Source organism: Saccopteryx bilineata, chromosome 2, assembly GCF_036850765.1.
Source record: "Saccopteryx bilineata isolate mSacBil1 chromosome 2, mSacBil1_pri_phased_curated, whole genome shotgun sequence".
Lineage (NCBI taxonomy): Eukaryota > Metazoa > Chordata > Mammalia > Chiroptera > Emballonuridae > Saccopteryx > Saccopteryx bilineata.
Window position 1 is genome coordinate 1,024,192 of NC_089491.1, and position 21,727 is coordinate 1,045,918.

Below are 21,727 nucleotides of genomic sequence, written 5' to 3' on the forward strand. Positions count from 1 at the left end.
GGCTGAGCCAGCCCGGCGCCCTAAGTGGCACTGTTCTCAGTGGAGCTCCGTGCGCCGCGAAAGGATGCGACTCCCTCAGCAAGCCCTCGCTGCCCCTCAGCTCCCGAGAACCTGGCCGGTGTCCACGCAGGGTCAGGCCCGGGCTCAGAGCTGGGCTTCAACGTGATTTACATTTATGAGAAAAAGCACGAGAAGGCCCCGCCCACTTAAAGGGTATGAAGGCAACAAGGACTCCTCTCGGAGTAGTGACATGTTCCAGAACCAGTGGTGGTGATGGCTGCCTGACATTAGATGAACGGTATGGTTTAAAGGATGAATTTTATGTTATGTGACTTTTACCACCAAGGAAGCCATAACTGTACAACCTATGGCCTCCGGACACAGGGAAATACGGAACACGCAGATGGAGACATCTGGAAACAAGGCAGTGGTCTTGGCCAGAAAAAAAGGGGGGAGAGGGCAGCGCTGGGAAGGCAGAGTGTTGACCTCATCACTGTCGCTAAGGGTGCGACCTGAAACCAGTCTGTTTCTTTTGTGCCAAGGGAGAAGTGGGGACCAAATGGGTGACCTCTCACGGAGCACAGGCTTTGCTCAATATCTGACACACAGCATCTCATCTCATGCCAGCATCACCCAGAGATGGGGACGGCATTCTCCATTTTTCAGAAAAGGAAGCAGAGGCTCGGAAAGGTAAGATTCTTTAACCCAGGTCACTCAGCACATCCTGCATCTCCTCTCCAGGGGATCATCTGAAGCCACTGCTGGAGGATGGAACAAACCGAAAAACAGGCAGGCTTTGAAGTCGCATCATGCAAACAGTGCACGATATGTCGGAAGTTCTTGCATCACCTGAGTAAGTTTGCAGTCGGAATTCCCCTGACCCAAAACACCACATCCCTGGGAGGCGACAGCCAGGCTGCCATGCCTCCGATACAAGTTCCATGAACTCGAGGCGGAGCTGGCCACAAACAGCCACGGAGACCTCCCATGGCAAAGCAAGCTCTCACGTATAGGAAAGTTTCTCCTCCGAGAGCCACTGGGAACCCACCAGCAACGCTGCAGGAAGTCGTTCATGTTGTTTCCTTCAGGGTAAAATCCCACCTGCTTTCTGCCACGATTCTCTGGAGGGTCACTCCTCCAGACGTGGGACTGTGCAGAAGCCCTGAGTGGGAGCCAGCCACCTCAGCCTGCCTCGCGTTCAGAGATCTCGTGAGCAAGGTCTCCCAGGGAGGCAGCCAGCTGCCTGTGGACATCCCTGAGCCAATCCCAAAGGACTTCCCAGTGCTTCTAATAGCATGAAAACGCTTCTGTTTATTGTAATCGCTGCTGCGTGTACAGGATTTTCACACACACACTTCCTTTTTTTTAAGATTTGACTCTGACGAAAGGCTTGCAAGGGGAGCGGACTTGAGAACAGAGGGAGGCTTGGTGACATGGCCCCGACCACGACATGGCCAGCCCGCCCCGCCTGCCAGCTCGGAGGGAGTGACACCTCCATCCCGGCAGGCTGGGAAGGGATGACTCACTCTGGTCCTCGGTCAGCTCAGGGGATTCCCAGTCAAGTTCCTTCCTGCCAAAAAGAAAGCAAAACTCACCCCGCAGAGGCAACCACAGTGGGGAGGAGCCAGCAGGCATCTGGGACAGCCCCGTGCAGCCCTCGGAGGCAGCCAGGGCTGGGGTCTCCGGTCAGCAAAGGGAGCAGAAGGTTCAGGCCTGGAGCAGCTGTCCTGAGCCTCAGCATTCCCCAGAGAAAGGTGTGGACCTGCTGCAGATCAGGGTCAGGGCCATGTGGACGCCACTGGCTGTGGGCTTGGCGAGGGCAAGAGAGGCTCCATCAGCTGTCCTCTGGGTGTGCAGACCATGAGACCATGGTGGGGAGGCTACCATGGCCACCCACTCTGCCTGACGGCTAGCTGCTCACCGCCTCCTCTGACAGCCCACCCGCCTCCTTTGTTTTCCTGTCTCACTTTGGCCTCTGTGCCCGGACAGGCACGGCCAGTCCCCTCATAAGACCCTCACCTCACATCCTTTAATCACTCAGGCCTTTGGGGGGACAGATACCAGCTTGCACATGGGGCCAGGAAACAGGAAGAGTGACCTGGGCCCACGTCCCCCACTCAGGACCTGGACGTGGGATGCCCTGGATGTGTCTCTTGGACTGCCCCCCCCCCCGCAGAGGCTCCTAAAGTGGGGCCACCTCACTTAATACAACCCATTTCTCTGCCTGAGAGCTTTCCCCGTCTTCTCATTTTTCAGACATTGGAAGGTCAACCCTGGGCAGCAGCTTCTGAAAAGAAGCCAGTCTCCCTCTCCCTCTGCCATCATCCGAGGGACACGCTTCCAGAAAGGCTGTTGCCCACCAGCTCTGCCCCAGAAGTGCCCAGCACCGGCGCCAGCCAGAAGGGGCTCCCCCTCCCTGCGTCTCCCCTTCTCCCCCCACAAAGCACACAGCCAGGCCTTCCTCCCGGGACAATCCCTGAGGGAAGGAGAAGCCATGGGGTGGGATGATCCCCCTTCACCCCAGATAGCACCAGTGCTCTGGGACCAGGAGGTTACCTGGAACTACAGGGGGAAGGACATGAACCCACGTGGGAAGGGTCTGCCCAGGGCGGGCCCAACAACAGGAAGCTCCGTGGGAGGAAAGCACGGGTTGCACAGAACTGGGAAAGGGCAGTTCTCATTGGCCATTTGCATTCTCTGTAGATAGGGGAAAGTTGCATTCTTGGTTTTACAAAGTAATAAAAGTGGGAGGACATGTTTGCTATTCACCATCTCAACACTTTTTAAAACCATAGGATGATATTACCTATTCACACCACATTTGCGTTTGAAGAGCAGAAGGTCACTTCGGAAGCTCTGGAATACACAAAAGTACTAAGAAGAAAGCAAAGATCACCCTGAGCTCCCCCCACCCAGAGACAAACTCTGCCAAGATTCCCTCTGCAGTTGAGACCCTCCTCCCTTCAGGCAACCTCAGAACACAAATGCCATCTCACACCCAGAGCCAAAGGCCAGTCAACAACTTCACATGCAGAACTGAAGGTGCCCGTGTTGTCTGGCCATCCCCACCTCTGCTGCATGAGGCCTGGCCACAGGGCCTTTGCACCAGCAGCCAGGCTCTCACCTGGACCAGCTCCCTCCCTCCCCAGGGTGCTTGGCAGGCCTGGGCCCTCTGCAGGCCTTTGCATCTCCGGATAAAGATAATCTCTGTCCAGTGGTGTGGCCGCCGGGTGTTGAGTGGGTTCCCCCAACTCGCCTCAGATGACTATAATCTGTATGCCTGTGTTCTCTCCCAGGTATGGGTCCCTGGAGGGCAGCGACTCCTTTGGCCTCATTCGGAGCCCATTCTGGGCTTATGCTTATTGAATGGAGAAAGGCAGAATGGAAATCAGCGGCTGGACAGAGTTCTGGTCCCAGGGGACGCCTTTGCAGCGGGACCCCTGCTCTCCCCACACCCTCCACGGGCGCGGTGGTGGCGGGCACGGCAGTGGCGGCGGTGGCGGCGGCTGCGGGTCCACGCGCGCCACCTCCCGGCTGAGGCAGGAACTGCCGCGACCCCACACAGGCACCGTGCACCTGTTCCCTGCTGACACCTTGCTTCCGCCTCCTCGCTTCAAACTTGCAAACCGTGTGACCGCTCAGTTCACATTCAGACTTAATGAGATCACCTAGCCAAGGTCCACAGCACCATATCCAGGAGGCTCCAGGTGCCCTCCTAGGGTGTCCCCTGCACCCTGCCGCAGCGGGCACTCCTGGGCCCACCAGTGCTGCCCTCCACAATATTCCGGGACCCCGGCACTCTTAGCCCAATTGGGACCCATGACCCTCTGACCCCGGTCCTACTTCCTGCCATCATCCTTCCTTGCTCCCCCTGGCTAGACCCAGTGCGCGGGAGGAGCTGATGGCCCCCCTCCACCACCTGGCCACTGTTCACCTCCTGTCCTCACTTGAGGCCAGAGGACCAGACACCGAGGGATCCTTTTAAACCTCCCTCCTCCTCAGCACCAAGGTACCTTCAGTGGCGACACCGACCAGAAAGGAAAAGCAAGCAGTGAAAATGTTCCTTGAATAAGCTTCACTTACATAGTTTGGCCAGTGAATAAAAGGAAAACCCTTCAACACAGAGAAAAGGGAAAAGTGATGGACCGAGAGCTTCATTGCATTAACGTATTTTTTCTAAAAACAAGGGAATACTTACGTATCAACATCAGTTTTCAGCAATGAGTAACATGGTAGTCCAATTTCTGCGAATTTGGGGGTGATTTTTGTCAGAGTATTTTCGTTGTCATGTTCAGTGGACAGTCCAGCCTTGTCTGTGCACTTAATTTCAGTCATGGTTGACCTGAGAACCCTTTCGGTTAACCTTAATTTTGGTCATTTTCTTCCACTCCAAGCTGCAGATACAACCAAGTTGGGAAGCTTAAACATAGGATACGTTTGGTACCGATTCATAAAAATTCCACTTTGCAGAATATTCCAGCAATTGTGATTCTACCCACGTCTTTGTTGGGTCGACGTTGATCCTACCTAGTGTCTTTCAGATGTGTTCGCAGTTGGAGAACAGTGAATCCAAATGAAAACTCCAAGCGGCCACACAGAATGACGGTATTGAAACAGCTCCAGCTGAGTGGCGACACTGACATTGTCTGTCCTGCTGTTTACGAGCAGGAGAGCACAGGTCCACCAAAGCGGGAAATACACACCGCACCCTGCTTGGGAGCGTCCCCCAGAAACAGGGCGCAGCCGATTCCTTCCCAGTGTGTGAAGGGATCCCGCTACAAAGCTGCTGTGCTGCAGTTGGGCCAACAAAGATATTTCCAGGGGTCGTATTTTATCACTGACGTTATGTAGGATTTCTAGCACATGGAAATAATAGAAACCAAATGAACTTTTGGTTAATTTTGTCACATAAAATCTACCCTTTGGGTTGCAGAATTGAGGTGGGGTCATCATCGGAGGTTAGCTGCACCAGCAGTGCGCCAACCCAGAGGCCCAGGCCCCAGTGTGGATTGGGATGCAGGGAGGGAATGAACACAGCCCGACTGGCTAGAGCCCCAGGCCCCTTCCGCAGCCAGTACACCAGGCAAACTTTCCCTTCCTCACTTCCGGGGCCAGCAGGAGGTGATGAGTCCTAGGGCTTCCTGGCATCAGGCACACCAGGCTGGGTTCTTCCCCGTGGCTCCCACAAGGCTGGCAGCCAGGCTAAGCGGGACACAATGGGTCCCAGATCTCTGCAATGCGACAGCCAGAAAAGGTCCATTGGACACTAAGGAGAAAGACAGAGACCAAAACAGCTGAAAGCAGTGAGGAGAGATGGTGCAGGAGCCGGAAGAAAGGGTGAAAAGAACCAAAAATGATAACCTCAGAGGAAAAGAGAGAAGAATGTGCTATGAAAGGAAGTGATAGGGACATAACAGGGAGCACTCAGAAATTGAAAACGTGATATCAAGTTCAAGGCAAAAGTCAGTGGAAGGGTTGTAAGCTGAGGAGGTCTCCCCAAAAGTAGGACAGAAAGGAAAGGAGCTTAAAAATAGAAAAGATAAGAACATTCAAGTCTCAGTGAGGGATTCTGAAATCTTAGGAATTCCAGACAGTGAAAACAAACTCGATGGGGAAGAAGTTATTAAAGAAATAGCACAGGCAAATATCCCCCATTATTTTCTTTATTTCTTTTTTAATTTTAGAAAGATTTTACTTGTTGGTTTTAGAGAGAGGAGGGAGAGAGAGAAAGGGCAGGAAACATCAACTGGTAGTAGTTGCTTCTCGTGTGCGCCTGGATCCGGGAACCTGGGGTTTCAAACCGGTGACCTCAGCAGTCCAGGTCGACGCTTTACCCACTGCGCCACCAGAGGTCAGGCGGCCAATATCCGCATTATTTTCTAAATTTAGAGGGCCTAGAGAGCTGAGCCAATAATGGGGGAAAGCCACACCAAGTCCATCATCATGACACTGCAGGAGAGGGATAAATAGAAGATTCTAAAAACATCCAGAGATGGGGAGAGAGAGCACAAAGCAGATCATATATAAAGGACAACCAGGAAGACATGGAACCGCTCAACAGTCGTATGGAAACCAGAAGGCAATGGAACGTGCCTTTGAAATTCTAAGAGAAAACATATTCCAACCTATAATCACTTGCTCAAATCATCAAGCGGCCTAGGGATGAAATAAAATTTTCAAATATGCTGTCTCCCCTGTGCTCTTTTTTATTATCACTCATTTTTAGAGAGAGAGAGAGAAGGGAGGGAGGAACAGCATCAACTCCCATATGTGCCTTGTCCAGGCAAGCCCAGGGTTTGGAACCAGTGACCTCAGCATTCTAGGTCATCGTTTTATCCACCACGCCACCACAGGTCAGGCTCCCCTGTACTCTTGTTCTGAGAGCTACTGGAGGATGCCCACCACGATGAAGAAAGAAGCAAAGAAGAAGCCGGAATTGGCTGCACAGGATTGAGGAGAGAGGCAAAGAGAAGCCCTGAAGGGCAGCTCCTGGCTGACCTGTGTCCTGGGTCAGGAGGCAGCTCACCCTGACAGGGCTGCGGAGAGCAGGCTGCAGAGGAGACAGCGCAGGAAACACAGGGATGGCCGTGCCCCCTTTGAGAGGAGATTTACAACTCTGACAGTCTGGGCCAAATTAATGGGAGTACCAGGTAGTTCAATTGCTTAGAGCACTGTTCCAATATGCCAGGGTTGAGAGTTCAATCCCTAGTTAGGGCACTTACAAGAATCAACCAACAAATGCACAAATACATGGAACAACAAATTGAGACAGTTTCTCTCTTCCTCCCTGTCTCTCTCTAGAATCAATCAACAAAAACTTTAAAATCAGAGACAACTGTCAACACAGGGAAACAGCCCAAGCCCTGGTCAGATAGGTCAGGTGGTTAGAGTATCCACCGGAAGCACAGAGGTTGCTGGTTCGATCCCCGGATCCCCCGTCAGGGCACATATAGGAGCAGATCACTTTCTGTTCCTCTCTTCTTAAACTCAGTAAATAAAAATAAAAGGCAGAGTGGCAAAAGAAAAGCATGAAGCAGAAACTAAGTTCAACCACAGAAAAACTGATGCGTCTATGTTTCCCTTGCAGCCAGCTTGTAAATGGATATCCGCACCCGTTTCGTGCACTCGGTCAGGCCGGGGCTGGTCCACGCTCCATCCCCACAAGGGCGACTTGGAAGCCGCGCGTGGGCCTACGGAGAGCTGCCAGTCCCCAGGTCTGCGCCCCCTCACTCCTCCCGCCCAGGCCCCTGCTTTCCGAGATTCGGCCGCCCCTCTCCCGCGTCCCCTCTGGTCTTTCCGCGCATAGCTCCTGCTGCACCCCTCTTTCTGTGGCCCCCAGTTTCCCTTCCCCTCACCTGCGCCCCGTCCTCTATTCCAGTCCCCTCCACTCACTTTCCCGCCCAGGCGCCCAGCACCCACTACCGGCGTTCCCCCTCTCTACCCAGCCGCGCCCCTGGCCGCGGCCCGCCGGCGCCCCCTCCCCGCACCCTCCGCACCCTAACATCGCCCCCTCCCCGCCTCTGCACCCTGACCTCGCCCCTGGCCCGCCCCTCTGCGTCCCCTCCGCACCCTAACATCGCCCCCTCCCCGCCTCTGCACCCTGACCTCGCCCCTGGCCCACCCCTCTGCGTCCCCTGCGCACACATCGCCCCCTGCCCGCTCCCCAACAACGCGCCCCCACTCCCTGCCCCTCCACACCCATCGTCGCCCCCTCAGCACCCGGACATCACGCCCCCTCCGCGCCCCCTCCGCGCCCTGATGTCGTCACCCCCACGTTGCTCACCGCCCCCACGTTTCCTCAGACGAGCCGGGCGCGAATTGGCCCCGAGCCGCGGGAAGTGCCCGCCCCTCCGGGCCGCCGGCCAATGGAAGGCGGAGGCGGGGCCGCGGCCGGCGCCGGAAGCGACCGAGCGACGAGGCGACGTCGCGTCGCCGGGTCTAGAGCAGCTGCCGCCGAGCCGCCAGGGGGACCGTCGGACTCGCCCGCCCCGCCATGGCCGAGAGCGACTGGGATACGGTGACGGTGCTGCGCAAGAAGGGCCCCACGGCCGCGCAGGCCAAGTCCAAGCAGGTGCGGGTGCCGCGTCTGCCTCCCGACGCGGGAGCGGGCCGGGCGATGCGGGACCGACGCGGGGCCGGGGGCCGGGGGCCGGGGGCCGGGGGCCGCGGGCAGGGAAGGGACCGGGGCAGGGGAGACGGCGGGCCAGGGGCAGTCCGGGGTCGACGTGGTTGAGGGGCCGGGGGGAGGACACGGGCAGAAGGGAGGACCGGAGAATGGCCGGGCGACCGCGGTGGGGGATGGGACGGGATAAAGGGGCTGGGACAGGCAGGGCGGTGGGGTCCGGGACGAGGAGGACGGCGGGGCCTGGACAGGGGCCTGACCGGGATGGGAGCACAAGGATCGGAGCTGGGGTGGGGGTGGGGGGTTCGGACCAAGGACACGGGCCTGGGGTTGACGGCTGGGCAAGGTTCGAGGCCTTAGGCTTCTGGGTGGGAACAGGGACAGCGAGGATGAAGCGGATGGAGGACAGAGACGGGCAGTGTGGTGGGGAGGACCCCGGGCGGGAGCAGGGGGACTGGGGCAGCCATAGGGGGCAGGGACAGGGCTGGGCTCGGAGTCACCCAAGACGATCTGCCCAGCTCGGTGACGCCAGGGTAGCCCACGGTGGCACCTTGCAGTCTGTAGGGAGGGCGTTTCCGTGCCCAGGGTGAGAGAGCCTGGAGACGCACGCTGCAGCTGGACCCTGCTTCCCTGCCTAGCTCATCGTCTGTCCAGGTTCGTCTGTAAGTCCGGTGTAAGCCGGGGGAGGGGGAGCTGGTTCAGTCACCACCCCGCCTCTTTTCTGCCCTCAGGAACCTTAGACAGGCAGTGCTGGGTCTGGGCCAGGCCTGGCTGCGGCCCTTGTGACCAGCATTTGTTGACCTGCCCTGGACTCACTGCGCAGGCAGTCAGAACCAAATTCACTCCCTCCCTCTCCCTCTCTCTCTCTCTTTCTTTTGATTTTTAATTTTTATTTTAAAGGAAAGGAAACTTAGTAGCCATAAGGTAGGAGTCCTGTGAACAGATGTAGCAAGTATCTTTGAATACTTCACACTGAAAGAATGTCTCACAGTCTCTTTTTGATGTTTTTTTTAAACTTTTTTTTTTTTATATAGGGACAGAGAGAGGGGGATAGACAGGGACAGACAGACAGGAATGGAGAGAGATGAGAAGCATCAATCATCAGTCTTTTTCGTTGCGAGACCTTAGTTGTTTGTTGATTGCTTTCTCATATGTGCCTTGACCATGGGCCTCCAGCACCCCTTGCTTAAGCCAGCAACCTTGGGTCCAAGCTGGTGAGCTTTGCTCAAACCAGATGAGCCCACACTCAAGCTGGTGACCTCGGGATCTCGAACCTGGATCCTCTACATCCCAGTCTGACGCTCTATCCACTGCACCACCACCTGGTCAGGCTCTTCTTTGATGTTTTAGAAGCAAAAAAAAAAAAAATTGATATTGAGGGACTATACATCAAGGGGTGTCACTCTTGTTGGTGGCATGGGGGGGGGGGTGCAGGCATCCAGGGCTGCTCCCTCTCTTACTGGAGCCAGCTGCTCTGAGGAAGGCGGAGCCAGGTCAGCACAGCTTGTGCAGGAGAGTCATTTCAGGTGCGGACTCCTGAAAGGAAACTGTTCATGTCTTTCTCAATAACAGGGAAGTGAATGATTCCTGTGTCTCTTTGTAGCAGCTTGTTGAGTGTTGCCTGGATATTTGATTGTAGACGATTTTACATAAATGAGCTTGGGTTTAAAACCCAGCACTGGTGTCAGTCCTTGAAAGAGCATGGGGTTGCGCACACCCTCACAGAACCACCGGGTTCAAAAGGGCCCCCAGTGGTTAGCGGTGCGCTGCCTGGCTCACAGCAGCCTACACTGGTGCTGCCAAAGCTGGTTTTGATCAAAACTCATTTCCTGGTTTTCTAGGCCATTTTAGCGGCTCAGAGACGAGGGGAAGATGTGGAGACTTCCAAAAAATGTAGGTATCTACACTTCCACTCACAGCGAGGGCGTGGTAATGGGTCATCCGTGCAAACGTGTGCAGAGCCTCCGGGTGTGAGGATGGCTGCTGGGGAAATGTCTGGTATTTTATCAGTGCGGCTGTGGTTGGTGTAGGTCCGGAGGGCTCGTTCTCCCCACTCCCACAGATGGGAGAATTCTGGATTCCATTCTCTTAAGCCTGTGAAGTTCCCATAATTTGGGTGGCCTGGCTTCCCATGTCACCTGGGAGCAGAGCGCCTTACCTGCCATGCCTGGTTCCTGTGCTAAAAAGGCTTTGTTTTGCCTCCCTCTCTCTGCTCTTGCCTCCCACGAGCCCAGGGGCTGCTGGCCAGAACAAACAGCATTCAATCACCAAGAACACGGCCAAGCTGGACCGGGAGACCGAGGAGCTGCACCACGACCGGGTGACCCTGGAGGTGGGCAAGGTGATCCAGCAGGGCCGGCAGAGCAAGGGACTGACGCAGAAGGACCTGGCGACCGTGAGTGTGGCGGCCCTCTGCCCAGGCTGTGGTCGGGTGCTGGGCCCGCGTTCAAAGGGCCTGAGCTGTGGGCTCTGCTGCCTGGTGACTCAGGAGCTTTAGTTTGCCCTTGACCTTGACCTCGGGCCCCTGAAAGCCTCTGGGGAAGCAGCAAGACCAAGCGTGACCTCCTCCTGTGTGTGACCCCAGAGCATCTGACAGCTTTCCACTCAGGCCCTTGGCCCCACGCTGTCATGGGAGGTGGTGTCCGTGAGGTGTTTTTTGTTTGGGGATTTTTTGGCATTGTTTTCTTATTACACTGACGTGTATGAACCACATCTTCTCTCTAGAAAATTAATGAAAAGCCACAGGTCATTGCGGACTATGAGAGCGGACGGGCCATTCCTAATAACCAGGTTCTGGGCAAAATTGAGAGAGCCATCGGTGAGTGTCTTTCTAGCGTTTGTTGGGTGACCAGGTATAAGGCCAGCCCTCCTGGGTGGGGTTGCTGAGGGTGGGACACAGGAAGGCCCAGGCTTTAAGAAAATGAGTGAAGTCCTGTGGGGTTTCTTCCCTTTCACATTTCCTACCCGCCCTCTCTGCCCGTTTCTGAGTCCTCCTCGGCTCCTGCTCCTATTCCCGCCCTTGAGTTCTTCCCCACGCCTCCCTGGCGTCAGCTGGAACCTCAGGCATGGAGCTTCCAGATCACTCACCTGGGAAGGGAGGGGGCGTCTGCTCTGGGTCCTTGGGCCAGCAGATGTAGTGAGCCCAGCCAGGAGCAGGGCCTGCTCGTCCCTGTCCCTCCCCGTCCCTCCGTCTCCCTGTCCCGCCTTCCTATGGGTGAAGGCAGCTGGCCCTCAGAGGGTTCAGTGAGCACCCACTGTCACTTTGGGGGCCTGTGGGTGGAGATGCTTTGGTGCTACTCTGTCCTTTGAAGTTCCAGAGTGTGGTCAATGGGTCCTATGGCTCTTTCAGGCCTCAAGCTTCGGGGGAAGGACATTGGGAAGCCAATTGAGAAGGGGCCAAGGGCAAAATGAACACAAAGCCTCGAAATCAGTGCGTTCCGGCTGATCTCGTCTGGCTGGTCCCCCTGACCACCAGCGCCAGCGTGGGTCTCTTCACCTGGCTGAGCGGAACACGGGGTGTCAGCTCTGCCTGGGAACCCCCCCCCCACCTGAACCTGCTGTCAAACAAAACCTTGCAAAGTGTTTGCTTCTCCTGATTGTTTTTGCTGCCTACCCCCATCTTCAAACTGAGGTGCAAAACTCCACTGTCCTCTCCCAAGATGTTAGCCCAGCTGTGGGTGTGGCTTGGGGCACTGAGTGGGAACGCCTCACATGGGTGGGTGCGGGGTGGGCGGCCCAATCCGGACCAGCAAAGGGAAGACGCCGCCTCCAGTCTGGCTCTTAGAGACGCTAATAAATGTTTGCTGCCCTTCGTGCTGGTGTGAATCACCATGTCTGGTCACCTTTGCTGTCTCAGCTGTTCCTCCCTCAGTACCTGGCTCACTGTGGGACAGGGTTGTTTTCGTGACAGATGCCGAGGGGACATCTGAGAGATGTGTATGTCACCATCTGCCAGGACAGGTAGAGAGTGTTGGCTGGCCTCTGGGCAGTGGACCCTGCCCTGCCCTGGCCCAGAGTCCCCGGCCACACCCTTCCCCCACAGAGCCCAATAGGCCAGTGGCAAGTAGAGCAGGCAGGAGTGGCTGTCACTCCCCTCATAGGCCTAGATGGGACGGTGTCCAAATTCCCCACGTGGGAGAGCAGAGTCCAGCATGCTCCCTTGTTTAGATAAGGATGGTATGTGGGTTCACCGGGGACCTTGACACACCTCCAGGGTTGTCACCCCCCTCAGACCCCTGAAGGGCAGGAACCTCAGCTTTGCTTTCCAGGGACCTGCTCAAGAGTGTCACAAGGGCATCGAGTGATCTCTGCTTTGAGAGGCATCATTTTGGGGACTGCTTAGACCTTTACTGTAGGGTGGTGGACATGGGGGACCTTGACTGTGGGAGAGTGAACACGACACAGGGACCCTTCCAGAGCGGGACACGCAGACTTTGGCTGGCGAGAGGGGGGTTGCCCGTGTGACCCGGAGTGTTTATTGCTGGGGTGAGGACTAGTCAGACGTGTGATAGCAGTCCACAGGGAGGGATGGGCAGGTGTCATTCCTGGGCCAGGGCTGACAGGATAGGGGGAGCTCATATGAGGAGCTGGGGTCTTCTCTGCATCTATGGGTTGTTGGTGACTGATGCTGGCAGGGTGACTTGATCCTATGGGAGAAGAGAAGAGCCTGGTGACCCCACTGCTCCTGTTCAGAGTCGAGCCAGGTGCTGGCACAGCAGCCCCCCTGCCCGCCTGCCCACCCCCACCTGGGGTCCCCTACCGCATTGAAGAGAACGTTGTCAAAGCCGGGGGCCACCGCTGCTGTCTCATCCCAGAAAGGGCAGCCCCCCTTCCACAGCCAGTGCCGCCCCATGAGTCCAAGCAGTACCAGGAGGACGAGGAGGAGAAGGGCACCACCGACCGTGGCCGGCACCACCGTGGCGGCTGCTGTGTCCCCTGTGGGCCACAGGGGACGTTCGCTCTGGGATTTCAGCCCTCCTTGTCAACCCCACTTCCTAGGCCAAGGATGACACCTGGAGACACTGGGCCCTGCTTCCCCCCAGGGGTTCCTGGGGTTCACGGCTCTGGTGGGACAGGATCAGTGATGTGCCAGCACAGACTCCAGGCCGAGGCTTAGGGCCTGGCAGGCAAATGTCCTGGCCCGGCCGGTCCCCGCTTGGAGGTGAAGTAACAGCAAGTGCTCCAGGAAGAGGCTGCTCCCTCTTCCAAGTATCTGGCCCCTCCCCAAGCCCAGCCACACCCTGGGAGCAGAGGATGGAGTTCAGGGGCCCCGGGAGGGGCCTGCAAGCTGACAGCTCCTGAAGGACCAGGGAGAAGGGACAGCGCACCCAGGAAGGGGGGACAGCGGGCAGAGGGAGGGGTGGTGAAGGGCTCAGCCTCGGTGGCTCCCCTCGTAAGGGCCATGAGTTGCTGAGCCACAGAGGCCCAGACCCAGGGCAGGCAGGCCAACCTGAGCAGGGCTTACCCTGGCTGGGTTCAGGCAGCTGGCAACGCTGCCCGGCCAGATACTCAATGTCGTCCAGGGCAATGGGTCCAAGGACTGGCTGGCCGCCCAGAGTGGCTTCAAACACAATCTGACCGGGAGGCAGGAGAGGCTGTGTGGGCTGGAGGAGGAAGAGGGCCCCCCAGAGCCTCCTGAGGTCCCCGGGCTCCAAGCAGCCGGCCTCACCTGAAACTCTTCAGCGCTGCTGACCTCCACCTGGCCTTCCAGCCACAGGTGCCGCAGACGCCCGCCCACGCCCCACACGGCCAGCTGGCCCCGGGCACTGCTCAGTAGGACCCTCAGTTTACCCTTGTCTGCGAGCAGGGGCCAGATTGGGTCAGGTCCCTGACCCCACTGGAGGCGGTGCTGCCCCCAGGCCCCTGCTTCCCCCACGCCCAGGTGCCACAGGTCAGGCCAACTCACAGAAGTGCTCAGGAAAGCCCATGTGGTACCAGAAGCGGAGGCAGGAGGCCTGGGTGGCAGGCAGAGGCTGGCTGCGCAGCCAGGCCGCCCGGCCCCCTGGACCCAGCACGGCAGTTTCAAAAAGAGCAAAGTGGCCTGGGAACGAGAGAGGGAGGGGTGTCCAAATGACTAGCCAGAGCTGGCCCCCTAGACCTGAGGCCGCTGGCCCTGATGGGAGCCCGATGAGCTGAGCTGGGCTGGCTGGCCCCAGCTGGGGTAGGGAGTGTGGCCCTGGGTGTGTGTGGCTCTGGGGCTCATTCCCCAGCTCAGACCCACCTGCGTCAGTGCCCAGGGTGTGGTCCACAGTGGGCTGGGGGTATCGGGAGGGTGTGGTTCCACTGCTCCAGTCCCAGCTGTACCCACCCAGGCTGGGCTGGGGCAGGTGGCTCCAGCCACAGAGGCCGGTCTCAAAGTCACAGGAGGCTGCAGAGGGACCTGGGCAGTGAGCAGTGCTGCCCCACCCCTCACCCTCATCCCGGGGGCACCACCACTGCTGGGATAGGGCTGGCGTAGAGCTGGTGCCACCCAGAGTCATGGCGGGTTCCAGGGTGGGGCCGCAGGCCTCCCACCTGGCTGCGGACAGGGCCCGTCCTGGACGAGCAGGTCGTCCAGGGCAACGTAGGAGCTCTCCACGCCAGCGGCCACAGCCTCAAACACCACCTGGGCAGGCACAGGGCAAGGCGGCTTCACGATGGGTCTGGACAGCCCTTGGGCGTGAGGAAGGGCCTACCCCCCGGGCACTCACCCTCCAGGCCTGCTGGGCCTGGACATCCACACTGCCCAGGCGCCAGGCCGGCCCTCCATGGCTACTGATGCTGAGCACCTGTCGTCTCTCTGCCCCCTCCACGTGGACCTGCAGGGTGCCTGCCCGCCAAGCAGCCATCCCAGGTCAGAAGGGGCAGCAGCAGGTGGGGAACAGTGCCCTCTCAGAGTGGGCTCCCAAGGGGCCTGGGCACAGGGGCTGGTGGCCACGTGGCCCCTCCTCCTGGTGGCCCTCACCTGGGTTGCGAAGGCTCAGGTGGAACCAAAAGGTCAAGCAGGCAGGTTGGGTCAGGGGCCTGTGCTCCTCTGAGGTCAGGGAGGCCACGTGGCCACGGGGCAGGGCCTGGGGGCTTGTGTCCACTATCATGTAGTGCCCTGAGTGAGGGTGCCAGTTTCAGCCTGCTTGCCCCCCACCCACCCCTGCCCTGACCCCCACCTCTCAAGCCCCTCCCCCGCTCTCGGCCCCTCCCCCAGCTCCTCAGTCAGCCCCAGGTCCGCACCCTGAGCTGTCTCTGTAGTGTGGTCAGTGCGGGGACCCCGGGCAGCATGGCCTGTGGCATTGGCCTGACGAGTCCAGGGTCCTTCACTGGAGAAGCCGCAGGCTGAATCCTCAAAGGAGCAGCGCTTGGGGGCCCAGCAGGGCCCCGGCCGCAGGGCCACGTCGTCCAGTGCCATGGTGCCGTGATACGCGTCCCGGAGGCCCTCGAACAACAGCTGGGGACGGAGGGTGTCAGCGCTGGGCCCTGCCCTGCCCCCACCACCCCGGAGCTGGACCTCACTTGGTACTGGGTGTCCGGGTCTGTCTGGTGGTGGAGAGTGGCCCAGGCCTCGTGCCAGCAGTTGCCGTGGGTGCCTGTCCGTGACCACAGGAGTGTGTCTGCCTTCCCATCCTGTCGCAGCACCAGGCGCAGGGTCCCTAGAGGGGGAGTGGGGTTTGGAGGGGACCAGACCCCCGCTCCTAATGGCTTCCTGCCCCCTCCAGAGCTGCTGAGGAACAGAGACAGCACTCGGCCCGCCGTGAGCCTCCAAGCCCGGCCCTGCCTCAGGTCACTCACCAATCTGGGGCCCATGGAGGTGGTACCAGAAAGAGAGACACTCCTGAGGGGCTGCAGGTGTCTGGGGCTGGGTGAGCAGGTGGGCCCCGGGGCCCCGGGCTGGAGGGTCCGTGGGGTCTAGGAGCAGGAAGTAGCCTGTGGGGGTGACATGGGCAGGAGGACACGGCTGGGCTGGACAGATGCCAGGCTCCGTGAGGCACCCCCTCCACCACCTTGGAGTCTGGAGGCTGCCCCCCGGGCCTGGGCACTGCCTCCTGAGTCCCGGTGCGCCCACCCTCACCTTTGCCCGTGGTGTGGTCAAACCCAGGGCCACGGCTCTCCATCCGGCGCCAGTGGGCGTCTGTCAGGTGGCCCGTGTGCCAGCCGCACATGTCACGCTCGAAGTTACAGGAGACCTCTGGGTGGGGGCAGGTCAGCAGTGGGGTCAGCGCGCCCTGCAGCCCCGCACCCCTTCGTCCTGAGACCCGAGAGGGTGAGGAGACTCGCTCTCTGCTGTGGATCTCTGGGGGTCCCTTGAGGAGGTCTGAGTGGGAGCTAGGCACAGGGTTGGGGTGGGCTGAGGAAGGACCTGTGTCTTCCTTGGTGGCCACTGTGGGGCTGCAGTCCCTCATGATCACATTGTCCACCCCAGCACCCTGCTGACCAGGGCCATCCAAGTCCACCAGGCTGACAAACTCCAGCTTGGGGTGGGGGCACAAGGGAAGGGCTGTTAAGTCAAGCCGACTCCATGTGCCTGCCCCCCACCCTCCCCACCCCCAGGCCGCCTTCTTTACCCGGAAAGGGCGGGGTCGTTCCCCCAGAAGGACCGTGTCCACCTTCCAGGTGCTGCTGCTGCTCGGGGCCTCCCACACCAGCTCCCGGGCACCGCCCTCCACCACCACCAGCGCCAGGAGTCCTGGCAGAGAGGTCACTGTGGTCCCAGCTCCCGGGCACTGCCCTCCACCACCACCAGCGCCAGGAGTCCTGGCAGAGAGGTCACTGTGGTCCCAGCTCCCGGGCACTGCCCTCCACCACCACCAGCGCCAGGAACCCTGGCAGAGAGGTCACTGTGGTCCCACACCAGCTCCCGGGCACTGCCCTCCGCCACCACCAGCGCCAGGAACCCTGGCAGAGAGGTCACTGTGGTCCCACCTCCCGGGCACTGCCCTCCACCACCACCAGCGCCAGGAACCCTGGCAGAGAGGTCACTGTGGTCCCACACCAGCTCCCGGGCACTGCCCTCCACCACCACCAGCGCCAGGAGTCCTGGCAGAGAGGTCACTGTGGTCCCACCTCCCGGGCACTGCCCTCCACCACCACCAGCGCCAGGAGTCCTGGCAGAGAGGTCACTGTGGTCCCACACCAGCTCCCGGGCACTGCCCTCCGCCACCACCAGCGCCAGGAACCCTGGCAGAGAGGCCACTGTGGTTTGACTCACTCCACCGCCACCCTCTGGCAGGGTGCCCCCAGGAGCCCTGTGCCCCCCAGGACAGACAAGGGGACAGCAGTACCTTGGGGGTGACTCTGAAAATAGTAAGCCACGTGGAGCTCACAGTGGGGGCCTGAGGGGCCCAGGGTGGGCGTGAGGACCCGGGCCTGCGCAGTCCGCTGCCCCCAGGCCCTCTGCAGGGACAGGAAGTGCCCTGAGGAAGAGCAGGGCCACTCAGCACAGACTCCTTCGGGGGACCCCCGGCTCAGAGGCCCTCCTTAGAGGAGAGGGGCAGAGAGCAGGCCCCAGGCTGCCCTGGCCAGGGGACTGGGGCCTCACCAGCAGCGGCCCCGCCAGCATCCGTCCCAGGACCCCCGCTCTCATTGGCCCGGCGAAGCGCCCACTGCAGCCGCCCCACACTGATGTCCTCCCAGCCCCCTGCTGTGGGCGTCTCGAAGTCCGTGGTACCTGCAACAGCAGGGGGTGCTGCGTGCTCCTGGGGTGCCGGCCCCCCACCCCAGGCAATGGGGAGGGTCCCCAGGGAGGGAGGACCCTACCCCTCCAGCTGCCCCTCACCGCACGCCTGCTCATCCTCGCCCCCGTCACACTGCTGCTGGAAGTCACACAGCTGCTCCTGGGGGACACATAGGTCCCCACAGGAGAGCTGTCCTGGCTCACAGAGACCCTGGGGCCGCAGGGCAGTCAGCTGGTGCCTGGGAACTGGGGCCCAGCCCCCAGGGGACCAGCTGGATAGCTCTGTGGGGTCCGAACAGAACGGGGGAGGGTCAGGGGATGGGGTGGGGGGCTGTGCTTATCTGGGGAGGGAGGGGGCTCAGCAGGCTCACCCAGGACTGGTTTGCAGTGGTCAGACAGGATGAGGTCATCTAGGCCCACGACACCCCCGGGACCCGTCTGCCCGGCCAGGAGGATCTGAGGGCAGAGGGGGCTCAGGGGGCGCCCCGGCATCCATCTGCTATTCCCGGGGTCTGCTCCCTCAAGCCGTATATTGCCAGAGACCTCCCTTGACCCCATGTCCCCACATCCCCACCGCCCTTTAGGAGGGGCCCATCTGAAAGCCAGCCACCTTCTCTCTGGCCTCCCTGCAGTCCACGGGCAAACCAACAAGCTCCCAGCAGGGACAGCCTCGAGGGGCTACCCCCCACCCCTCCACCCTGCCCTGGCCGGCCTCACCCGAAAGGGGTGCTCGCTGTGGATGTCAACCCGGTCCCGGACCCAGGCGGCCCCCAGGTCCCCGCGGCGCTGGCGCAGCAGGAAGGCGTCCTGGGGGGCACCGGGGCTGTCCACCTGCAGGGAGAGCTGGAGGCGGCTGGCCTTGGACCCGTGCAGGTAGTGATAGAAGATGAGCTGGGAAGGGACGGAGGACGGTCAGGGGAGACACTCGGGGCCCCAGCAGCCAGGTCAGGCCACCCCGTGTTCCCCTGCCCGCCTCACCGAGCAGTTGTGGGGACCCGAGGCTTGGAGCTCAGGGCTGTAGAGGAAGGCAGGGCTGCTGGGCTCAGCCACGGAGGCCAGGAAATAGCCTGGGGAGAAGCAGGCGTGGGCAAGGTGATGGTGGTGGTAGGGGGCGGCCCCGTGGCCGGGCGTGGGCCAGGGCTGTGGCCGAGGACCCCCAGGGGGTCTCACCCTGTGCGCTGTTCCGGCTGTGGTCTCGGCGTGGCCAGGCAGGGTGCTCGGAGACACCGGCACTGCGGCTCCAGGTCCAGCCCTCCGAGTGGTTCCATAGTCCCAGGCCCGTCTCAAAGTTGGTGGAGAGGTGGCGGCCTAGGGCAGGAAGCAGGACTCAGGCCACCGAGTGAGCTAGCGGGGCCTCTTCTTCGGCCCCTGGCTTCCCCTGAGGTCCATCTCTGTGGGCAGAAGCTCCTGGGCCCCCGGAAGGATCGAGCCAAGGCACAGCCCCCTCCCACTTGGTCTGAACGGGAACCCTGGCTCACTGCACGTGGGGGTGTCTTCATCCGAACTGTCCCCACAGTTGTCCTCCCCGTCACACATCTGGTGGGGCTCCACACAGGCCTTGTTCCGGCAATGGTGATGCCCCAGGGGGCAACTTGCCTGGGGGGCTAGGGTAGGGGAGGGTTAACCCATTACCCTGTCCCCCACACCCCACCCCAAGACCCTGGGGACAGGGGTAGCTGGGGCAGGGGCTTGAGATCTGAGCTGGGAGTGAGCAGGCGAGGTGCTCCACTAACCCACTACCCCCCAGGTGTGGGCCCAGAGCATGCGATCTTACTGGGCAGCCCACAGCCCCAGAAGGTCACATCATCCAAGGCCACGGCGCCCCTGTGGGTGGCATTTCGGGTGGCAGAGAAGGTCACCTAAGAGAACAGGGTCCTCAGGATCTCAGACAGGGCTCAGACCCAACCTGCGGCCCCCACCACCCAGACCACCCTCCAGCTGACCCGGAAGTCACCCCGAATGCGGCCGGGAACCACCACCAGCTCCTGCCAGCCTGGGCCCCAGGGCCCTGATCTCTGCCACAGGGCCAGTGTTTCTGTGCCATGGGTCAGCTCCAACTGCAGCTCTGCCACACCTGTAGTAGGGAGTCTTGGGGCAGCTGAGCGCCTCCAGCCTGCAGGCTGTGCCCTGTCCCTGGACCCCGGCCCTTTCTCCAGAGCGCCCTTCCCTTCTCTGCCGCGGCCAGCCTTCTCTTCTTGTCCCTCCCCTCGGGGCTTCCCACCCGGGGCGGGGAGTCTTGGGTGCACACCTCCAGAGGCTACATGGTACCAGAGCCTCAGCTCACAGGTAGGGGCTGCCTCTTGTAGAGCAGGGGAGCGCAGGGTTGCGATGGACGCCTCTTTCCCACGATGGGTGCCAACAGCCATGTACCAGCCTGGACAGGCAGAGAGGTCAGAAGACAGGGCAGAAACCAAGGAAGGGAGGGGTTGGCATGGAGACCCACCCACCAGGCCTCACCCAGGTCAGTGCCTAGAGTGTGGTCTGAGCGTGGCCCAGGACCCTCCAGCGCAGCCCCTGCCCGGTCCCGGAGCCAGCGGTAGCCTGAGGAGGTGCTGATGTCTTGCCAGCCACAGGAGTCCTGCTCGAAGTCGCAGGTAGAGGGGGTGCCCTGGGTGGGTGAGGCCCTGTTGTAACCTGGGACAACGGGTGGTCAGGTAAGCTGCCCTTGGAGGGCTGGCCCTGCCCACTCTCTGCCCAAACCGAGCTCACCGCACTGGGCCTCATCGGAGCAGTCCCTGCAGTCACACACAAAGTTGCATATGGTGTCACGGGGGGTCCTGCAGTGGTTGGGGATCCAAGCCCAGCCTGGGGACCCTGCTGGCAGCAGAGAGATAGCCACGTGGTCTGGGGCAGGGTGACTCCTCCCATCCTGCTTTGCCTGGGACTGTCCCAGGTCCCAGAAACCCCTCAGACCCAGGCAGCCCAGGTTTGGGTTACAGGTCAGGAGGTTAAGAAGGGAAGGGGCTGGGTCTGTGGCTGGGGGCCCCCTGTCCAGGCCAAGCAGAGAACACCTGGCCCCCGAGAGGCTGACTGCAAGCCAGTGTGGAAGGACGTGGGCATGCATGGTGGGGCCCAAGGTTTCCCATTGGAACACTCCCTGGGGAGGGAAGCAGGGTCCCAGCAGGGAGGGTGTCCCCCAAGGAGAGGTATCAGTGGGTGACCCAGAACCCTGCAGGCTTCATCCAGTCCAGGAGCACAGATATGCTGCCAGGGTCCTGTCACCTTGGGCGCTGGGTGGAGACCGCGGCCTGGGGACCCTTGCCCTGTCCCCAGGGCGGTAATCCCCAGCACCCTGAGGGCTCGCTCTGGGTTCCCCCACAGCGAGTCACCCACAGCCTTGTACCCAAGTCTCCAGCCAGTTCTCCTTCAGGAGCCAGACCCAATGACTCACCCAGGACCAGAACCAGGGCAGGCAGGAGGTGGCTGGGCAGAGGCATGGTCAAGCCACAGGAAGCGCGATGAGGGGCTGTGTGCATGCAGGGCAGTCTGGTGGGGACTTTGCTCAGCCCTCAGGTCCTTGGCCCCACAGGCTGACTCTGCTCTAACTGGAGTGGGGGCCTCGGCCTCTCTTTGTACCTGCGGCCCAGGGTGGTTGGCTCCACCCCAGCTGATGAGCGTGAACATCCGGTTGTAAAAGGGTCCAGGAGAGGGGGCCTTGGCCCAGGCCAGCTCCTACCTCTCTGTCATCTCTAGAGTGAGGGTCTGGCCCTGGCCGTCCTGCCCACTGCTGCCCAGCCCTGCCCAGTAGAGGCCCCACTGGAGGCAGCTCCAGGCAGCACAGGCTGTGGTCACTTCTCCCGGGGGCTCTGTCCTCACCCTGACCCTGAGGTCAGCCTGGCCCAGGGTGCCAGCAGGGACCCAGCGTGTGCAAACCCGTGGAGGGTTAGCAGCCCAGGACCTTGACCATCTCCATTTCCATCACTCAGCCTGCAGTTCCTGTCCACTTATTTGTTCATAATCAC

The 21,727-nt window shown here is 60.5% G+C and overlaps 2 protein-coding genes and 2 long non-coding RNA genes across 6 annotated transcripts; 2 read left to right on the forward strand and 2 right to left on the reverse strand.

The window, feature by feature from the left end:
- Positions 1-19: 19 nt before the first annotated feature.
- Positions 20-2,562, forward strand: LOC136323824 (uncharacterized). Its single transcript, XR_010729012.1, has 3 exons — positions 20-298; positions 742-853; positions 2,257-2,562. It is a non-coding gene; the product is annotated as an uncharacterized lncRNA (long non-coding RNA).
- Positions 1,254-4,336, reverse strand: LOC136323823 (uncharacterized). The gene is made up of 4 exons (XR_010729011.1): positions 4,199-4,336; positions 2,807-2,856; positions 2,557-2,697; positions 1,254-1,570 (listed from the first exon to the last, which is right to left on the reverse strand). It is a non-coding gene; the product is annotated as an uncharacterized lncRNA (long non-coding RNA).
- Positions 4,337-7,896: 3,560 nt separating this feature from the next.
- On the forward strand, positions 7,897-11,951 carry EDF1 (endothelial differentiation related factor 1). Of its 2 annotated transcripts, none has more exons than XM_066255687.1 (5): positions 7,897-8,071; positions 9,964-10,015; positions 10,357-10,463; positions 10,847-10,940; positions 11,472-11,951. In XM_066255687.1, the coding sequence occupies exons 1-5, from the start codon at positions 7,994-7,996 to the stop codon at positions 11,531-11,533; spliced, it is 393 nt and encodes a 130-aa protein (XP_066111784.1). In that variant the 5' UTR covers positions 7,897-7,993; the 3' UTR covers positions 11,534-11,951. The 2 variants fall into 2 exon arrangements, with proteins under 2 accessions (XP_066111784.1, XP_066111782.1); XM_066255685.1 differs by having other exon boundaries at positions 7,904-8,071; positions 10,357-10,517.
- Positions 11,952-12,518: 567 nt separating this feature from the next.
- MAMDC4 (MAM domain containing 4) lies at positions 12,519-21,393 on the reverse strand. 2 transcript variants are annotated; one of them, XM_066255682.1, is made up of 30 exons: positions 21,157-21,393; positions 20,475-20,579; positions 20,223-20,399; positions 20,014-20,139; positions 19,709-19,839; positions 19,540-19,624; positions 19,244-19,369; positions 18,936-19,073; positions 18,744-18,832; positions 18,483-18,656; positions 18,137-18,221; positions 17,868-18,047; positions 17,631-17,759; positions 17,374-17,505; positions 17,015-17,055; positions 16,657-16,737; positions 16,452-16,563; positions 16,164-16,280; positions 15,884-16,018; positions 15,608-15,744; positions 15,329-15,542; positions 15,066-15,203; positions 14,812-14,930; positions 14,636-14,726; positions 14,343-14,489; positions 14,028-14,162; positions 13,791-13,918; positions 13,587-13,695; positions 12,882-13,057; positions 12,519-12,768 (listed from the first exon to the last, which is right to left on the reverse strand). In XM_066255682.1, the coding sequence occupies exons 1-30, from the start codon at positions 21,239-21,241 to the stop codon at positions 12,727-12,729; spliced, it is 3,684 nt and encodes a 1,227-aa protein (XP_066111779.1). In that variant the 5' UTR covers positions 21,242-21,393; the 3' UTR covers positions 12,519-12,726. The 2 variants fall into 2 exon arrangements, with proteins under 2 accessions (XP_066111779.1, XP_066111778.1); XM_066255681.1 differs by having other exon boundaries at positions 20,475-20,582.
- Between the last annotated feature and the right edge of the window lie 334 nt (positions 21,394-21,727).

Bases quoted from the DNA above. Each gene is read 5' to 3' on its own strand.
- EDF1 (XM_066255685.1), top strand. From the start codon at position 7,994: ATGGCCGAGAGCGACTGGGATACGGTGACGGTGCTGCGCAAGAAGGGC. The intron at 10,016-10,356 runs GTAGGTATCTAC...CCACGAGCCCAG, and splicing joins TGTGGAGACTTCCAAAAAAT to GGGCTGCTGGCCAGAACAAA. The intron at 10,518-10,846 runs GTGAGTGTGGCG...TCTTCTCTCTAG, and splicing joins CGCAGAAGGACCTGGCGACC to AAAATTAATGAAAAGCCACA.
- MAMDC4 (XM_066255681.1), bottom strand. From the start codon at position 21,241: ATGCACACAGCCCCTCATCGCGCTTCCTGTGGCTTGACCATGCCTCTG. The intron at 16,564-16,656 runs GTAAAGAAGGCG...CCCCACCCCAAG, and splicing joins AACGACCCCGCCCTTTCCGG to CTGGAGTTTGTCAGCCTGGT. The intron at 16,281-16,451 runs GTCCTTCCTCAG...GCCCCCACCCAG, and splicing joins GGCCACCAAGGAAGACACAG to AGGTCTCCTGTAACTTCGAG.